The sequence below is a fragment of the Nematolebias whitei genome, chromosome 16 (assembly GCF_014905685.2).
Source record: "Nematolebias whitei isolate Nwh7 chromosome 16, NemWhi1, whole genome shotgun sequence".
Taxonomy (NCBI): Eukaryota; Metazoa; Chordata; class Actinopteri; order Cyprinodontiformes; family Rivulidae; genus Nematolebias; species Nematolebias whitei.
In genome coordinates this window covers 19,541,297-19,561,232 of record NC_056513.1, presented here as the reverse complement: position 1 = coordinate 19,561,232, position 19,936 = coordinate 19,541,297, and the positions used below count along the sequence as shown (strand labels likewise).

Genomic DNA, 19,936 nt, shown 5'->3' with positions numbered 1-19,936 from the left:
AAGACACCCATCATGATACAACCCCTCTCAGGCTTTATTGTTGGAGCTTCCCATTTAGTTTTCACTTTTTACAATTCCAAGAAGTTCTTCTTTCTTCTCTAGGAATAAGAGCTGGAGATCATTATCGCCCGATGCTGAAAATGGGGCAAGAATGTTTTTGCCCTTAAATATTTCAAGAACCACAGGACAAATTTTAATGAATGTAAAGACTGTTGCTTATTGAATGCACCTGTTTGTGGGTGGTTCATGATAATTGTTTGAGATGTATATATATATATATATATATATATATATATATATATATATATTCTGATTTGTGTTTGGGGTCGATGTGTAGCCCAGAAGGCATACCTGTAGCTTCTTGACCACACACGCATACACAAACGCACGGACGTGCTTAATAATGCTGGAGATAAATAAACGTAGATACTAAAGAAAGAGAGTCTGGGACTCTGTCAACGGCAAGTCAAAACCCTTTGACGGCTGCACCAGTGATTCACTGTACAAGGACACTTGCAGAAAGTAATTCTACAACGGATTAACTTTAGTCAACCTGATTCAAAAAGATTGCCACAAGGATCTTAAAAAAATAAATAAAAAATGGCTACAAGTCAGTCAGTTTTACAGATATTGAGCTAAAAATTGGTGTGGCAGTAGCTGAGACTGATCCTCAACACAATGAGTTCTAACAGATTGCACAGCTTTGCTTAACCACTTAGATCAGTGGTTCTCAAACTGGGGCCCCCAGACCCCTGGGGTCCACAAAAATTTAACCAAAACATTTTTTTATAAGCACGTAGAGTAGGGATGCACAATATTATCGGCATGGTATTGGTATCGGCCGATATTCGCAAAAAAGTTAAATATCAGACATCGGCCATTCCATCAAAATAACTCACTTATATAAAAGGCTTCAGTTGCAAGTTAATTTTTAATTTAAGAAACTGTCAAGTATCTCTATTAATGCACTACTACTTCTTGTTTTGTTGTATGTACAGCACATTGGTCCTGTGGGTGTTTAAAAGTGCTCTGTAAATAAAGCTGGTCTTGTATGGTATGCATTTTTCACTTGTCGCTTGTGAACAGGTTGAGTTTAGATTTGTTAAAATTTACAAATTTGCACTGTTCGAGTGTTGTCATTGTGTTAGAGAGAGTAAATGTCATGAATAAATTTCACATTAAACATAATCCAAGTTGAATTGTTACATTTTCAACCCCCTTTTTGGCATCTGCCTTTGGTAGCAGGTCAAACTGACAAAGACCATGTAGAATAATGTAGTATTTTAATCCCACAGCAGAGAAAGCTATGTAGTCTCTGTAAGTGGGTCTAGGGAAAAACATATCTGTATTGGTATCAGCTAAATAAATTTAAACATATCGGCATTTCGGATATCGCCCCAAAATCAAATATCGTGCATCCCTAACGTAGATGTTTAACAACCCATTAAAATACACCAAAATACAGGAAATCACATCTACTTTATTCAAAACGTAATGGGGGAGGACCCCCAGACCCCTCCACCCCCTCACTGTTTGCATTCCACATCGATCATTTTACAAATGAAGCTGTGTTACTTGCTGACTACTGCTGTTATCATTCTGTTCAGTTTTATGTAGTTTTCTGTAATAATTTGAAGAAGTGACAATACATTTATTATGTTCATTATGTGAAGAGGTAAAGTTTTAAAGTGGTTTTTGATGCTGTTAATTTTCTCAAAACTTGAAATTATTTTTTTTATTGTGTATTGAATGAAAAACATCCCATATTTAAAAGTGTAAAAATTATATTAACACTATTAAAGAACATGTTCTAAGTATTAATACTATTTACATTGCATTAAAGAGACAAATAGAAGAAAGTTATTTAATAAACATGAGAGTTATGAGGGGGTCCCTGAACCCAAAAAGTTTGAGAACCTCTGTTTTAATGTAGTGATTGAAAGTAATTCAAAACACACTTTTATTCATATTCAGAGTACTTTGAATTTAGTTTTATTTAACAGGATTCACATTTATCATTATTTAGTTTTTACTTACGAGAAAACTTTATGTAGAACTGTATAAAGTCAGCATAAACGTTCCTCTAAAGCAGCTTCGGAGCAAAGAAAGTGACAGAAAACCACCGGCTCAAAACATTATTTTATTATCCAAGGTGAAATGTCCTATCAAGTACAAAAAGAGAATCTGTTCAAAGTGGCCACAATCTGTTAAAAACATAGAGTATTTCTTTTAGCCTGCAGGTCCCCAACACACTACTTAAAAACAAGCAAGAACTGAGAACTTATTTTTTTCTATATATCATTTTTGAATAAATAAGACATTAAATGTTGATATAGAAACTCAACTAAACTTGCAGGTTTCTTACAAAAAACAGCGTACAAGTTTCGTTGTTCAAAACGATAATGCTCACAAGGTGCAGCACTTTTATATAAATGACTATTTCACCTAAATGTAAAGTCCATTTCAAATAAAAGGGAAAAAAAATAGTTTAAATTTACAGGACGACTTATTTGCTGGTTCAAATAGTGAAAAATAAAAGTTTCTACTCCTCTAATTTGGACAGCAGTTATATACAAGTTTACAACATTGAAGAAATTAAAGCATATCATCATCATCTGGTAATGGCACAAACATTCAATCATTTGACAGACAAGATGCTCCGTTATCCATTTTGCTTTTACAGACAAAATGTAAAGCAATAAAAAAGGTCATTTTAAACAAATGAACTTAAGAGGTGACTGTCATGTTGCTGCTCTCCTACAAAACTGAGAAACTACAAAAATGTTCCCAGAAACCCTTGAAAAAAATAAAATAACGCAGCAATAAAATTTTCATACAAACCCCAAAGATACAAAGAATCCAAAGTCCCCACTCGGATGTTTAACTCCCCCACAGGCCGCAAAATAACCGAGTTGATAAGGTTCATTATCCAATTACTTAACCAAGCCTTTGGGATGGAGCTGAAATATGTGAGCCAACCTGTCATCATCAGTGTTAGAAGAGGAGACTGAGATAAGGAGGAATAATAAATAAAAAATGAAAATAATGAAAGCTTATGCACGGGTGTCCAAAGTGCGGTCCGAGGGCCATTTGCGGTCCTTGGAGTGATTTTGTGCGGCCCACAACTGCAGTTTAAGAATGGTATCATTTTGGCCAGCAGGCTTAAGAGGTTGATGCAGACTTTCTGTAAATTAGTTGGTAATCCTTTTTTTTATATAATGTTTAACAGCAAAACAGATGAAAAACAATCTTCTCAAAATGAGCAATATTAAGCAAAATACAAACTTATGGCTATAATCTTTTTATTTTCACTTCATGGTACAAAGCACCAAAAACCTTGACTGATTTCTACCAGAAAGGAGACTTTTGGATAATGATTCATAAAGCTTGGCTAAATATTGCAGTTGATAAAACAATCCAGAGGGAAATTGGATCTTTTTAAATGAATATAACGTGGTATCATCTACATACGAGTTGATCAACTTTATCAATGAATCTGTTGTAGCGAACGACAGCTGGATGATTTTTCAGAACTTCGATCAGTCTTTAAATGGTAAGTGGACTGTACTTATGTAGCGCCTTTCTAGCTTATGAAGACACTCATAATACAATCTGTGCCTCATTTACCCATTCATACAGCACTCTACTAGATCTCTACAAAGCTAATTGAACAAATCATTCTAAAGAGACTAATCAGAGCTTTTAGACCACATTTGTACACTGATGGGACACACAGAGGCAATGAGGGGTTCAGTGTCTTGCCCAGGGACACTTCAGCATGTGACTGCTGGTGGATTCGAACCCCCAACTCTTGCATTGGAGGACGACTGCTCTAACCACTCAGCCACAGCTGCCCTCTTTAGGGCCATCCATGGTCCAAAAGGCTGACAGACCCCCTTTAAAAGGACACTTACTCATATTATGCAACAGGCTAAAATTAACTTTCCATATACAAAAAACCAACATGGACCCAACAAATCAAATAATTTAAATCCTTTTTAATAAAATATATAAGCTTAGTGTTTGAGACTTTTAATGTTTGGGCTCTATTAACTTTTTCTTCACCCAAATTAGTAACCTTTTGTCCTTTCTCCAAAATATTGCTCATGTTGAGAGTTAAATTCACATCTTTGTGGCCCATGAGTCCTTTCATCTGGATATGAAAACATTTGGACATCCCTGCTGTATACGACGGGAGATGCAGTACTTTAAATCCTTCCTAATTAATATTTACCTTCTAAAAAGACCACATGGTCTCAAATTCTTCAAAAACAACAATCGTTTTTTTTTATTTCCTTGCATTTTAAAAAACATGTGGAAAAAAAAGCTGATTGGTTGCAGTGGGTGTGATGAACTGTAACATGTTTAATACTGGAAATAAACATGACTTATGTTTTAGACGTCTGGTTATAACCCAACACCAGTTGAGTATAACATTATTTTGTGCAAGACAAGGTGAACTTTGACCTTCCACGCTGACAAAAAGCTGCTGTCGAGCATGCAGGAGTTAAATGAGAAAGTTCAATAAAAGCTGCACATTCTAATTAAATACTTCATCGTCGACGAGAGTGCGCACGTTTCTATTTGAAGCAGACCTGGAACCTGAAGATGTGATTGGATAAAAACACTGCTAAAGCAAAGAGTCCTACATAAGACGCTGAGAAGATCCAACCAGCTTAGTTTCTTCTCGTGGAGTGGCTACATTTGTACGACTGGCTGGTTGGGACGATCAAGGCGACACAAAAAGTCTGCAGCTGCCCAGTTCCTGGTCTGAAAGTAGAAAAAGAGGCTTTTCAATCCACTTCCTTCCCCCTGTAGCACTGCAGTGCAGGTGGTAGAAGGTGAGTTTGACAGCAGTGCTGGAGGGCCCACTTTCCTCCAGAGAGCAGAACCGACACGGACAACAGGTCCTAATAAATCACAGGTGTTTTTATGACAGTTTAGAGGAGGACGCTAAGACGCTGCTGACTGTAGCTTGTTGTTATGTGACCTAAAGAGACGGGCAAAAAGAGGAGGAAGAAAACGGTTGGAAAACTTCGTTTCTGTTTTTTTTATTAAAAGCTTTACAATATATGACAAAAATATAACTACGGAAACATACAAAAAACACGTGTCGGATGCCAGTGGGTCAGACAATTTGATGCAGACAAAACAGCCATGTTGGTTAAATGTCACTGAAATGTGATGTCGCTCCAACATTTTTACAACTTTTTATAAACACGTTTTAAACCCGGATGCTGACAAGCTTACCGTATTTAGAACAGGAAACAGGAAAGCTAAACTAGATTTCTCTCCAATCTATGTTTACACTTTCTATCATTATTTTCTTCAGAACATGAAAATAGTCCTTCACAAAAAAAAAAATAGAATATGAACATAACATTATACATAGGTACAGGGAAGAATGCTCACGGTGAAAGCTTTTTATTTGTGTTAAACTGAGGTAAATATGTCAGCATGTTATAAGAACGAGAACCAGTTCTATCAAGTTAGAATATAAATTACTGTATGTGTGTAAAGCTTTAACTGATTTTACAACCAAAATCAACAATTTTTCCTTAAAACCAAGTCTAAAGAAAAGATCAAGCTAAGCAAAACGTCGTTTCACTTCACATCCAACCCACGCATAATTCAAACGCGTGTGAGCGTGTAAAAAAATACATTTTTCCTCGAATAATTTCTGCTACCAACATGGCCGCAGTTAATAAACAGTAGAAACTTTTTTTTTTTCCCCGCTTGTTAGTTTTTAAAATAATAATAAAAAAAATCATCACACCTATTGTGTGGCCACGTTCTTACAAAGTCTTTAATGCTGTTTTAAACAAGTAAAAACAGCAACATCCGAGATAAAAAAAAAAAAATTAAGTTATGTTTAAGAGTGACCCCCGGCACCCTGGAGTTAGACATCACAATCTGAAAGAGAGAGAGAGAGTGGATGGGAGTCAATACATGCTGGTGATGTACATCTTGGTTTAAGGCACAGAAAAGCTGGATGTGAGTCATGAATTTCAAATGTTATCGATGAAATGAACGCGGCAGCATCCACACTGAGCCAGGAGACAATCAGATGTGTTGAGAGAATTAAAGCACAGCAAAACAAACAAAAAAAGGCTTTATCATTAATGGTACTGACAAGTGAATACATTTATACCAAATATAAAAACACACACAGGTAAAACGTCTTCCTGTGGAAACATTTTTTACATACTTTTAATAAACACATGATTTTATTATGTTTTAAGTAAAAGCAGTAAGTTTAGGGGGGGTTGATGTTGTTCCAACAAATACTATTTACATAATTACATTTTCACTGAGGCAATAAAACAACAACCTGAAAATGCTTTTTAGTTTTCCTTGTAAGATTTGTTTTTAAATGGCAGGGTGTGTGATGTCACATGCGCCGCAGTATGGCAGCACAGACGGAAGATCCGCTTCAACTCGCTTTATTGTCCTATTGTTTTTGTTTTAACTGTTTTTTGCGCTTACACTGCACACCCACACTACAGTATGACCGCAACGCACTTTTAGAGTTTTGTGTGTCGCTGCCTTGCCATCCTACCATGGTGGTTTAGTTCCTGACCTCATTCCAGACTCAGGCTCTGACCTGTCATGGTGACTGTCTCCATGATCCTCCATCTGCCTCCACAGACCAAACTCTACAGAACAGTTCAATTCTGTAGAGAAACCTTGGATGTTCTGTGTCTGCCAGACCCTGTTCTGGACGGCAGTCATCGTCTGTTGACATGGTTGTTATTATCATCATGCCGCTAACAAGACCACGCCGCTAAAAGAACCTCACTGCTAACAGAACCATGCTGCTAATAGTACCATGCTGCTAAAAGAACCACACTGCTAACAGTACAATGTTGCTAAAAGAACCACACTGCTAACAGTACCATGCTGCTAAAAGAACCACACTGCTAACAGTACCATGCTGCTAAAAGAACCACACAGCTAACAGTACCACGGTGCTAACAGAACCACACTGCTAACAAAATCATGCTGCTAAAAGAACCACACTGCTAACAGAACCACACTGCTAACAGTACCATGGTGCTAAAAGAACCACACAGATAACAGAACTACACTGCTCACAGTACCATTTTGCTAATAGTACCATGCTGCTAAAAGAACCACACTGCTAACAGAACCATGCTGCTAACAGTACCATGCTGCTAAAAGAACCACACTGCTAACAGTACCATTTTGCTAATAGTACCATGCTGCTAAAAGAACCTCACTGCTAACAGTACCACGGTGCTAACAGAACCACACTGCTAACAAAATCATGCTGCTAAAAGAACCACACTGCTAACAGAACCACACTGCTAACAGTACCATGGTGCTAACAGAACCACACAGATAACAGAACTACACTGCTAACAGAATCACACTGCTAATAAAACCACACTGCTAACGGTACCATGCTACTAAAAGAACCACACTGCTAACGGTACCACACTGCTAACAGAACCACACTGCTAATAGAACCATACTGCTTAAAGTACCATGCTACTAAAAGAACCACACAGCTAACAGAACCACACAGCTAACAGAACCACACTGCTAACAGAACCACATTGCTAACAGTACCATGCTACTAAACAAACCACACAGCTAACAGAACCACACAGCTAACAGAACCACACTGCTAACAGAATCATGCTGCTAAAAGAACTACACAGCTAACAGAACCACACAGTTAACAGAACCACACTGCTAATAGGACCATGCTGCTGTAGATTTATTTCTTTTTCACTTTGGGCACCTTGTTTTTGTATTTTTTTTTCTATGTTTTGATATTTGTTTTTTTTAGTGAGTCGAGACGGTTTTTCTCGTCGTGAGCATTTAATTACATTGTTGACCTTGTGTTGATCTGCATATGACAAACCTAAACTTATATTGCTCAGCAGTTGCTCAGAGAAGCTCAAAGGAAATCTGAATGTGAACCAACTTTCATTTGATTTGAACTGTTTCAAACAATAAACACTAAGAGAACAACTCATTAATTTTATACAGAGTAAGGTAAAAATTGTTGCAGGTTGTTGTGATTAAAAAATGGTGAGAAATATTCCAACAAAAAAGGCAAAGTGGGTGACTGAAAATTACACAAAACCCATTTATTACTTAATTCAAACAAAACACATTACGCCTAAATCCAACAACTGATGAGGTTTGCATGCTTTAGGTTTACCATAGACAATAACACCAACATAGCCGATGACTTTTTGGGGTTAAACAAAGAGGCGAAAAAAATCAATTACAAACTTTCCATATGAAGTGAAACTGGAGAATTTAATAAATATTCCAAATTAAAAACATTCCATGGGAATTATGAGGAATTAAATGGCAATTTAAACAAAAAGGACCATATTCAAACAAACATGTAAACATTTTGTTTTGCCATAAGCAAATAATGGATATACAGTAACAAATCTAATGAGCTAATTCGCTTATGATGATGTCACTGATTACCTCAACCACACAGCTTCTACAAAACACTGGATTTAGAAAAGTTTTATTAATTTTTTTGTTGTAATCTTTTTCTAAATTCACGCGCACATCTCTGAACAGGAATAATCACGTTATATGATGTTTTTCATAAAGTTTTGTCACTGCTTTCCCATAAAAATGGCACATGGCGCAAAAAATTAATTAACTTTTTCAATTTATGTCTAGTTGTTTATCCTTTGGCTGTTTTTGTTCTGTAGGGGTCCCCAAAGGGAGTGACCTTGGTAATGATTATCCGTTATTTGTCCTTCCTGAAGCAACCTGCACTTGAACATGCAGCCTCAGGACTACAAGTCCGCACTCCAGTCTAAATGTATGTACAGAAATTGTCTATTTGAATAAACAGAACCCTGAACAAAATTATTTATGTTATTTGAGCATCAGTTTTATCCTCATAAAAACAATTAAACTCCATTTCACAACAAAATTACACCTGCACGCAGAAGTTTTTACATGTTTCTATATATGTGTCCCACATGTCCAGGTGACGGTTCTTTATAGTGTTGTACTTCTTACTGCACGTGCAGAAATTTAATCGGGTCGTTTTAGTCAAGAATTGGCTAAAATTTATTTTCTTAAACTATATTTACAATCCCTGTTGAGGGCCAAGCTATAGAAATTTAAATTCCAAGTTTATTCCCATAAAATTCACATTAATTATCATAGAAAGTTTCCAACTTGGAAAATTCTCTAAATTTAGCAACCCTAATAACTGTAGTCATTCATCAAGGCTAGTTTTTATACTCTCCCCAGTTCAGAAGAATAAAATGTGTCCCTTTTGTTTTATTATCAGCTGCTCAGTGTTTAAAAATCACCAACATCTTACCTGCTGGCTTTAAAGCCTTTGAGCTTCTGGACGAAGAAGTTCTCCAGAACCTCGGCACACTGGTAAAAGGGCGAGTCGCTGGGATTGTAGTATCGGCAGTTGTCAAAGATTTTGGTCATGTCTGCTACAAATTCTGTCAGCTTGACGTACCCCCGTTTGTGTAACCTCTCCTCCATGGTGGACAAGTCTGAGAGGAGAGATTTTAATCAGACGTTTAAGAGGTTGTTCAACTGGACGGTTTGTCAAAGACAAAGAGCACAATGTACGGGAACGCACCAGACACATTTTGGAGTTTTCTAATTGACTGTTTTATAAATCAGAGAGTTAGCTTTGAAACATTCTCAGTTTATGTGGTGTCCACTGGACAGACAGAAAATACTGCATGGCTTTAAATGCGACAGCAAAAATCCAACACTTATGCCAGAGTTAACCCCGACCTTCTCACACTTCCAGGCAAGTTACTGCGATGTGACCTATTTATCATTCCTGAGGAGAGCATCACTTCTCCACAGGAATGTTTGACAATGCAGCAAATATCAGAACTTCCGTTTCCAAGTTTCCCTTGAAAAGTAGCTTTCAGTGTCAGCAGCCTTGTTAAATTTGTAAAAATAATAATAATAAAAAAAGCCTTATTAAAGCCTTGTTAAGCTTGTTAAATCTAACTAGAGAAATTGCATTTCATGTAAACATTCAGCTCATTGCTGAAGAACTTGCTGCTGAAATGGAATTAGCAGAAGAAAGCAGAAAGAACAGATTTTCTGAATTGGCAGAAATAAGCACAACATTTAGGTAATTACTGGTAGCTTAAAAAAGCTGAAATTAGTAAAAAATGGTTGAAAGGCAGAAAGAAGCTTAAACTACCAGAAGGAAGCAGCAAGAACTGAAATAAGCTTAAAAAAAAAAGTGGAATTAGATGAAAAAGCTAAAATTAGCATAAAGCAGCTAAATAGTAGCTGAAATAGCAGAAAGGGCTTAAACTATCAGAAAAAAGCTGAAAGGAGCACAACAAGCTGAAATTAACAGAAAAAGTTAATTTGGTTGAAAATAGCAGAAATTACCACAAACAATTTGAATTTATCTGAAAACAGCCAAAATTAGCTAAAGAATGCTAAAAAAGGTAGAACAAGCTTACATGTGCAAAAAGAAGCAGAAAAAACACGTTTGCCCAATTATACTGAAACAAGCAAAAATTAGCACAAAAAAGAGGACATTTTTTGAAACAAGCTACAATTTTCAAAAAACAGCTAAAAAGTTGCTAAAAAAAGGCAGAAAGAAGCTTAAATTACAACATGAAGGTGGAAAGAGCACATTTTTGCCGAATTAGTCTGAAAAAAGTTGAAATGAGAGCAAATGTGGAATTACCTGAAAAAGCTAAAATTAGCATAAAACAGCTAAATAGTAGCTGAAAAAAGAGAAAAAGCTGAAATTTGGCAGAAATAAGTTGAAAGGAGCATAACAAGTTGAAATTAGAAGAAATAAGTCAGAAGAAGCACAAAAATGTTGTAGTTAGAGGAAAGACGCTCAAAGGAGCACAAAACAATTGAAAAAACCAGCTGAAATTAGCTGAAAAAAAGTTAAAATTTACACAAGGAAGCTGAAAGCAGCTGAACCAGAACAAAATGTGAAAGGAGCAGTAAAAGGTTGTAAACACATCTAAAGATTTGAAGGATGTAAAATAAGATCAATTCCTTTTCAATGAGAAAAAAAATGTCAGAAAAGGTTAAATATAAAAAAAAACTAAAGTTGTACCAACAAAAGTCATAGCAGGTTTGTCCTGAAAGAGCTAAACGTTTTGATATATGATTTGTTGAAATGGCTTGAAAACTGCAGGATGAGATTGTGCCAAAAAATGTACAGAAGAAAAATGACTCATAATAGAGTCATGCTTCATAAACATTCACACTTTTAAAGACCCCTCCAAAACAATTAGGAGTGCATTAGTAAGGAAGCTGACTGGCAGCAGCTGAGGCTTCATATAATCTACTTTTGTTGGTGGGTTGCTTTGCTCCACTTCCTCAAGGCTGCGTTTAAAGCAAACATATCTGACTCAAACTCTTAAGCCCCCAACCCCCACCCAACTGGCTAACAAACCTCATGGTCAATATCAAAGACCTCCTTCTTCTCCATCAGATTTCATCTCAGAACCCTCCATAAACTACCAACGACTGCAGCCACACCAGCCAAATACTCCTTTTATTTTTTATTTTGCTGCAAACCAACAGGGTCCTTTTTTTGTGTGGTGGGAGTGGAGGTGGGGAGGACTAGAGTTTCCAGGATCAGGTCAACACATAGTGAAGTGTGGGGCAGGTTTCTTTCCACAGGGAGTTCGGCAGGCCCCAAGAAGCTCATTAACGGTTTGTTTGTATGGAAGTTCAAAAAGGCCCTGTTGACGCAAGTCACCATTTACATGGTCGGTTTGATCTGAGTTGGAGGGCTTCCTCCCAGTTGGCCTTCTGCATTTTAGCATCTAAGATAGAAGGCATGGGGGCTACTTCAAAGATTAAAAGCAATTACAAAATGAAAACAGGAATCTCCAAAATGGAATACGCCCAATTAAATTTTAAACAAAATGAATATTGGTTAACGGCTTACTTTAAAATCCAGACAAAACTACACATCGCAAAAGTAAAACTATGCATGAATTTTAAACAGTGACATGAAATATATTAGGGATGCACGATATTATCGACATGGTATCGGCCGATATTAGCGTTAAAGTTCAATATCGGCCATTCCATCAAAATAACACTGATAGAAAAGAAGCTGATTTTGTAAGACAACCCAAGTTACAAGCTGTCATTTCCGACGTCATTGAGAAGTTACCGGTAATGGATGATAGGACTTGGGTGAGTTTTACCACAGACATTTGGACGACGTGTTAGCCCCATTAGCATGATTAGTCTTACGGCACAATAGACAGACAAAATGTTTGAACTTAAAAAGTCTGTCCTTCATGCACAGGAGTGCAGAGGATCCCACACTGCAGCTATAGGAACCTGGAACAAGCCTCTACAAGTGAGACAGCATCGCAGGAGACTAATGCTAATAAATAACATTTAACACTTTTCATTTAATATGAGTTAAAGTGATTTAGATCACTAGATCAGTTTAGATCCGTTTTAGATTTTTCTACCTGGATTATTGAGCATGCATCAGGATGAGTTAAAGTGCTTTGCATATGGCTGTTATTGAATATATGTCACCACCTCTTACAGCTGATTTTTTTTTTGTAGCAAATAAGCCTACGTTCTGACAATGGAAAGTATATAAAATATTGGTATCGTATCAGTTATCAGCCAACTAAGTTTTAACATATCGGCATAGTGGATATCGGCCAAAAATCCAATATCATGCATCCCTAATATATTAACTCATATGAATCAAATAAACAAAACAAGAGAAAAGGGAAAACATTTTTATCCCTAAAAATACATTTATAAGAAATGAATGATGGTGAATGATTTTTTTCCCCTTTTTTTAAAAAACTAAAACAATATTTTCCTGTTTGGGAGGGGAAAAGTACATTTTAACAGATGTACAGTATATATATATATATATATATATATATATATATATACATACATAACCAGGACATCCTTGTAAAATCCTTGTAAAAGAGATTGATGATCTCAATGGATTTCTTCCTGGTAAAATAAAGTGATAAAAAAAATAACCTTATAATAATAGTAATAATAAATAACTTTATAAACCCTTCCCACATTCTTGCAATGTTCTTAACAATGTTCGCGTTTGATTATTTTAAATAAACAATCCATGCCACTCGTGCGGCTCCCTCAGGTATTAAAGAGAGCCCCCACGCCAACTCCTTTCTTTGTCCGAGTCTGTCTGTTGCGCACCCGCTTATTGTGTGTCTCTGGGACACGATGGGGAAAGACAGACGCCACCCCGCCCCCTCCTGTCTCTTTCTCTGCTGTGAGAGACAGCCTCAGACAGAGAAAGGAGGGGGCAGGGGGTGGGGTCTGTCTTACACCCGAGTGAGCCAAACTCAGCCACACTCTCTTTTTAAAACCTGATTCACTCTTATTTTTCCACCTAAGCATTTTCTCTGATATTCTACTTTTGTTCATCTGAGCTGTTCATCCCTGCTTCCTGCGCAGTAGCAATGGGGAAAGACAGATCCCACCCCTCCCCCTCCTTTCTCTTTATGAGGCTGTAAGAGCAGAGAAAGAGAAAGGAGGAGCGGGGGGTGGGGTCTGCCTTTCCCAGTCACCAATTGTGTGTTGTGCACAATCTTAAGTTGAAAACCTGTGAAAGTGTGAGTCCATGAAAGTTGAACGCTACTTCACGGTTCAACTTTCACAGACTCGCTCTGTCACAATTTTTCAAAGTAAGATTGGACATGACACACAATTGGATGGATGAGCCGCACGGTCGACACTGATATTTTATTTAAAATAAATTATTTTAAATGATTTAGCACCTGCGTGCAGCCCACAGCTGAAGGATCTCCGCTCTGCAGCGGAGAAGTGGGCGTGTCCGAGAGCACTGTCAGGTGGCAGAGAGCGGAGATCGTGACACGCTGTGCTCTTTTAGAGCGTTTAGAAACATTGTTTAGAAGGGTTTAAAATCAAATATATATACATTGAATAGAACTTAAAATCTTAAACAACATAAACATTAAAAAAAAATGGGAGCAACTTGCAGAGCACAAGTGATAAAACAAATTCATATTTAGACCAATTTTAAACTTTATAGTAATGAGCACAAACAGAAGGCTCAGCTTCAAACTATAAGGGAATATAAGCAGGTTTATAAGTATACACACTTATATCACAATGTCTTTACTCACCCATTGGTTCCTTGATCACCCTGTAATAATCAGGGGCGTCATTCGTGTCCACTGGCTCCAAGAATGGCCATGCCATTTTATGTGCCTGCAGAAGGCATGAGGGGCAGGGGAAAAAAAAGAGAGATACAAATTCTTAAGAAAGTTGAAACCAAAGAAAAACAAACAGCGCCATGAAAATTACTCTGAAAGCAGGTGGGTCAACACAGATGTTCTACTCTAGTGTCCCTCCCAATTTCTCTGTTTCCCTCTCACACGGACCGCTGGATGAAGGAGGAGAATGAGAAGAAGCGAGGGAAGTTAGAAACGAAGAAAAGAAAACACTTGGGTTGGGCAGACGTCCAAGTAGGAAAGGCCGACCCATCAGATAAGGCGGACACAGAAGACTTTTGTTTGCTGCTCTTGTAGTGAACCGGACTTTCAAAAAGCAGCGAGTGTTGGGCCGACCGCAGACGGTAAAACTACTACACTGCTGCTGCTCGACTGGTTGTGTATTTGCTTAGTGTGTGTGCAGGAAAGTAGTGGAAAATAAACCTCCCCCATAAAACACTTTACGGTTTGCAGAACTAACTTTCACCTTCCTCATATCGTGCACTTGGACCAAATCAAAGCTTACCTCATAATTACCAACCCACACAAGTTTAGTTTTAATCACTGACCACAGGAAATGTAAGCCCTCTGCTCACCTGTAAGGAACGCAGGATCCTTCGCAGGCCTTCGTGGTCCTTATCGGTGAGCGGCGTGAAGACCGTCATGGCGTCCTCTGTGGACTGACACTGTGGGCACACATACTCATCGATGTGGTTGGCCTCGCTCTGCAGGATCCCCACACAGCGTCCGTGGTACCAGTTCTGACATCGATCACAGCCGATGTAAAACCTGTGAATTAAATAAATATTTAACATTCGATCTAAATAAACTAACAAGATACTCATGTAGAAAAAGCAATAAAGTATTTTTTATGTGATTTTGTTTTTTATATTTAACTAGTGTTTGTTGATTTATTTTTTAGACTAACTGAAAACATCTGGATTTGACTTTTTTGGTACTTACTGTTTATATTTGACAGCACATTGTGGAATATAAGTCTTACACTGAATTCACTTTTACATAGTTGTACAACTCATTGTAAGATTATGTTTTGGGTGAATTGTAAACAGATATAATATTTTTTCTTTTTCAGAAAGATCCAAAAGGTGTGCGAACAGAAAAAATACGACGTGTATGTACAGACACACACACACGCTTGCGGGCTTCTTACTGAGACTCGTCATATGGAGTCTGACAGATGCAGTACAGTTCCTCCGTGCTGCCCTCTTGACCCCGTTTACACTCCACACAGATGTAGTCGTCCATCTTCTTCGCCTCCTTCTCTGTGATGCCCACACAGTCTCCATGATACCAGTTAGTGCAAAGGTCGCAACCAATATAAAATCTGCACACACAACCAGAGTGATAACGGTTATGTCTTCAGATCAATATAACAAATAAAAAGAAGGGGAGGAAGCAACATCGGAGGAAAAGCAATTCAAAGTAACTGTTCTAATGTGGATGAACGTGCGTCACAAAATGTTATAGAGGAACTTTAGAACAGGAGTACAGTAGTCCCTTACTACTTCACAGTTCAACTTTCGCGGACTCGCTCTAACGCGGTTTTTCAAAATCAGATTGAACACGAGAAAAAAAAAAACGTACACGACACGATTGTTAACTTTTATATTACTCACGTGACTGGGACAATACGGGATACTTACAGTAAAAATTTAACAAAAACATAAAATACTTCGGACAGGCGCCGCCATTTTGAAGTTTTCTGTCAATAAGCCTACACTGTGTTTTCACTCATAAGGACTACATTTCCCAGAAGCCAACAGTGCCCCACCCAGAAGCCCCATTTTCTTCTGCTGAAATACTAGAGGGAAAGTTTGATCTGATCGGAATAAGTGGCGCCTATTACAGTGACTTTAGTGCCCAGCGGATGCAGAGAGCCACATGGAACACACCAGACCAGAGCAGAACCGGAGCAGAACCGGACCTCCAGACTTATCGGTGAATCTTGAGGGCTGGTAGCTGGCCCATGAGGACTTCCAAGCGGGACGCCTGCCGCCGAAGGTCCGGCGCTCCATCTGGAGCCCACCACCACTACCCCAAGCCAGAGAGCCGACTAGAACCAGCAGAGTAGGCCCACCGAAACAGAACCAAGTCGGAGCAGAACCAAGCCGCTGCTGTTCTCCAGAGCTAGTGAGTAAAATTTAATCGCTACATACAATATATCAGTGTTTCCCCTACCATTATACAAGCGGGGTGCCCCACCCTGTCAACAGAAACCTATGCCCCGTCTACCAAACCCCACCCCCAACCACCTGTCGGCACTGACGTAACGCTAAACTAGCGGCTCGCAATGCAGGTGCGCTAGCTAAAAAGCTAAAGGCAGCCTCTTCCTTCATGCTGAACCCTCACGCTGAACACACCCTCGCCACTCGAAAACTGTTGATACAAACAGCACACGGCTCAGATGTGCATCTATCTTTCCCCCCGCTCCCAAAAAAACTAAACTAAACTGTTGGTTCAGACAGCGCGCGGCTGAGATGCGTGTTTGTCTCTCTCCTCTCACACACCCTGGTCGAAAACTGTAAAACTGTCAGTGCAAATAGTGCGCGGCTGCCTCTGTGTCCCCCATCCCCCTCTAAAACTGTTGGTTTAAACAGCGCGCTGTGCAGCTTGGGACGAGTCCACCCCCCCAGACAAAAATCACGGACGAGATGAGCGCCCCGCCATGGCAAGTTATCTAGGGGAAACACTGTATATGTTATTAAAATTAGTAGGTTTAAGAATTTAGAACATAGTGGGCTTCGTCGCTGCAGGGTAGGTCTGCAGAAACGGAACAGAGTCGGACCAGAATCGAGAGCTGCTGCTGTTCTGCTGAGCTGGTAAGTAAAATTTTGTAGCTACATATATAGTACTGTAGGTATGTTGTTAAAATTATGTAGGTTTAAGAGTTTAGAACATTGCAAGATTGTGGGAAGGGTTTATAAAGCCTTAAAATATGTATAAATACTAAAATAAATAAATATAACGTTGTTACTTTGTGGATTTTCACTTATTGCTGGGGGGAGGGGGGTGTAACCTTGCAATAAATGAGGGACTATTGTAGCACTTTTTATCATATTTGTGACCTACATAGGTTAGGATGTGCAAATAGTAGGTAAAAAAGGACTAAAAATGTCTAGGGCTATTTGTTAAATTGTCCTTGAGACATTGAGAGTGCTTTAACGTGACCCCATTTACCAACAGTCTTGGTATTAAATACTTGACAGCATACTTGGTCTCATCGTAGGGCGTCTTGCAGATGCAGTACAGCTTTACATCCTTCTTGCTCTCCTTTGTGCTTGTTGTAGAGATCATCTTCTTCTTCTTGGACTTGGCTGCTGTAGCCATCTCGCTTTCCTCTTCCCGTTTCCTCTTGTGTGTGGAGGTGACGGTTGTGGTGAAGTGGTGCTTTGAAGAAACGTGTTTGTGGATCAGAGTTTGATGTTTCTGACTGTGGGCTGCCGCAGCTGCAGCCACCTGAGCTGCCTGGAGAGCTGCTGCATGAGCCTTTTCCTTCTCCCTTCGCATCCGCAACAGGTCCCTCTTTAACTCCTCCTGAGGAGTGTGACACAAGGACTAATCAGGTTACAGTCAGAGGTACTTTTATTAAATGTTTTAAATAAATATCCAGATTTGTCCTACTTTCCAAGCATCGCCTTTTATTACCTGAGCCTCCAGCTGCAGTTCCTTGTCAAGAAGCGCCCGCTTCTTCAGAATCTCCATCTTGAGGCTCTCTTTGTGTCTGTAAAGAAGCATTGAGAGCTTGCTAGCGTTAGCTAACCTCCTCTTGGCCTCCACAACCTCTTCCTTTTTTCTCCTCTTGGCCGCCTGCCTCTCATCTTTGTCTATTCGGTCCAGGATGTACTTCATCACTTGGTTGCACACAATCATCCTGCACAGATTTGAAAGAAAAAGTAATTACATCCATCTCATTTCTTGAAATATGAACTTCAGTTCAACTTCTGTTTAATGTGTGTTCTCGTTATAAGTAATCTGACACTGACAATGCAGATCGCAAAAACACCACACATAATAATAAAGTATACTGCAATATACTGTTCTGTCTGTAGAGAAAATCATGCATCGAAATCTAATGAAGGGCCCATTCAAAAAACGGTCTCTTTAGATATACATTGCATTTCAAGCAATGTACACATAATACTCCTAAATGGAGAAAAGAAAATAATTAGAAATTTCCAGGAGAAACTTTGTCTGGGACTGCCACGTGGCGGCCATTTTAAAATTATTTTGATTTGACAGTACAACGTGTTTGGGTTCGCTCTCACCATACCATTTCAGCTCAAAATAGCAAAATATCAATGAGTTAAAGTATTTTTTTTAGATATGGTGGCCATCTTGGATTTTTTTTGGATTCAGTATGTGATGGGGAACGTTCTCAGCTATAATCACACCAAATTTCAGCTTTATGTGTAAAAATAGCTGTGTTAAATCCATTTTAATGTATTTTTGGTGGCCATCTTGAATTTTTTAAATTATTAATTATTGGGCATTGCTCTCAGCTACTACACCAAATTTCAGCTTAATATATCTAAAAATGACACATTTACAATATTTTTCCTTTTTTAGCTCAGGTGGCTATCTTGGATATTTGACTTGCAACCAGAGTCTAAGAAAAATGACTAATAAAAATTGAGTCTTTGTTTGCAAATTATGTCATCATGGAAATTCAAAAGTCAATAAAAATAATAGCACACATCACGGTGCTGGGCTGGTCATTTTGAGATAACATTTGCAGGGGTACATGTTGCGGTTCAGGTCACATTAAAGTTGATGGAAGAATAAGATATAAAGTTAAGAAACCCTTGTCAGGTGGATAATAATAGGTTGCTGCCTAACTGTATATCAGGCAGTCCCTAATAAGAGGCACAAGAGAAAAACCATTATCACATATCTGATGCTAAAATTCAGAAATTCACTCCAATCAAGTCACAAATACTGACACGCAAACAATATGCCACCTAAAATCATTAAAGGTTAAATTTTCACAAGCAAAAACAGTCCGTCTGTGTTGATGTCCAATAAGACTTTTATAATTACTCAGTCTTGGGCACAATTGTGGCTTTGACCTCACATCTCATTCCTTTCTGGCTCAAAATTATTTCTCTCTCCTTCATCAACAAATCAAAAGTATAACATCTAAAAGCTACAGACAAAAGTTTTAAAGCCTGATATTAAAAGGGCAAAAGCATCGACTGACAACTGATTTTGTTTTTCCTCCTGTGAAGATTTTATTTAGGAAAAATCAAGAGTTTAATTCATGCCAGCACAGCATTTTTGGGTCTTAATGGGTTAAATGCAGAAAGATAGAAAGGAAGTAAGGTATGAGCAGGGTTCTGTAGTCCGTTTTGATTTATACTCTCTTGCAAATTAAATAAAGGCTAACAAAATGTTAGTGATTAAAAGAGAAAAAAAAATGAAGACAGATAAAATCTTCACTTTGAACAATTTCATAAGAGCAAATGTCAGCTTATGACAATAAATCCATACAATTTATGGGTCTCTGTTCCCAGTGTGTTCACTTGCGTTTGCTAATATTCACAAATAAGATCGAAAGTTGGTGCTCCGTTCAAGCATGCTTTAGTGCGAATAACACACAAACACACACGGTTGCTGAGGTCAAAAACAGGCCAGGGCTTCTACAGCGAACACACCGAGGTAAACACAGCAAATGCAGCATGAAA

The 19,936-nt window shown here is 38.3% G+C and overlaps 1 protein-coding gene across 1 annotated transcript in view; it reads right to left on the bottom strand.

Moving 5' to 3' along the window:
• Nucleotides 1–5,735: 5,735 nt before the first annotated feature.
• LOC119422392 (nucleosome-remodeling factor subunit BPTF) overlaps nucleotides 5,736–19,936 on the bottom strand; it is a 59,101-nt gene continuing 44,900 nt past the window's right edge. The window contains exons 30-36 of the mRNA XM_037689757.1: nucleotides 17,901–18,126; nucleotides 17,467–17,789; nucleotides 15,406–15,579; nucleotides 14,831–15,023; nucleotides 14,148–14,232; nucleotides 9,338–9,524; nucleotides 5,736–5,913 (exon numbers count right to left, since the gene is read on the bottom strand). Of these exons, the coding sequence (XP_037545685.1) occupies nucleotides 5,907–5,913; nucleotides 9,338–9,524; nucleotides 14,148–14,232; nucleotides 14,831–15,023; nucleotides 15,406–15,579; nucleotides 17,467–17,789; nucleotides 17,901–18,126 (1,195 nt within the window). The 3' untranslated portion in view covers nucleotides 5,736–5,906. The remainder of the gene's footprint in view (nucleotides 5,914–9,337; nucleotides 9,525–14,147; nucleotides 14,233–14,830; nucleotides 15,024–15,405; nucleotides 15,580–17,466; nucleotides 17,790–17,900; nucleotides 18,127–19,936) is intronic.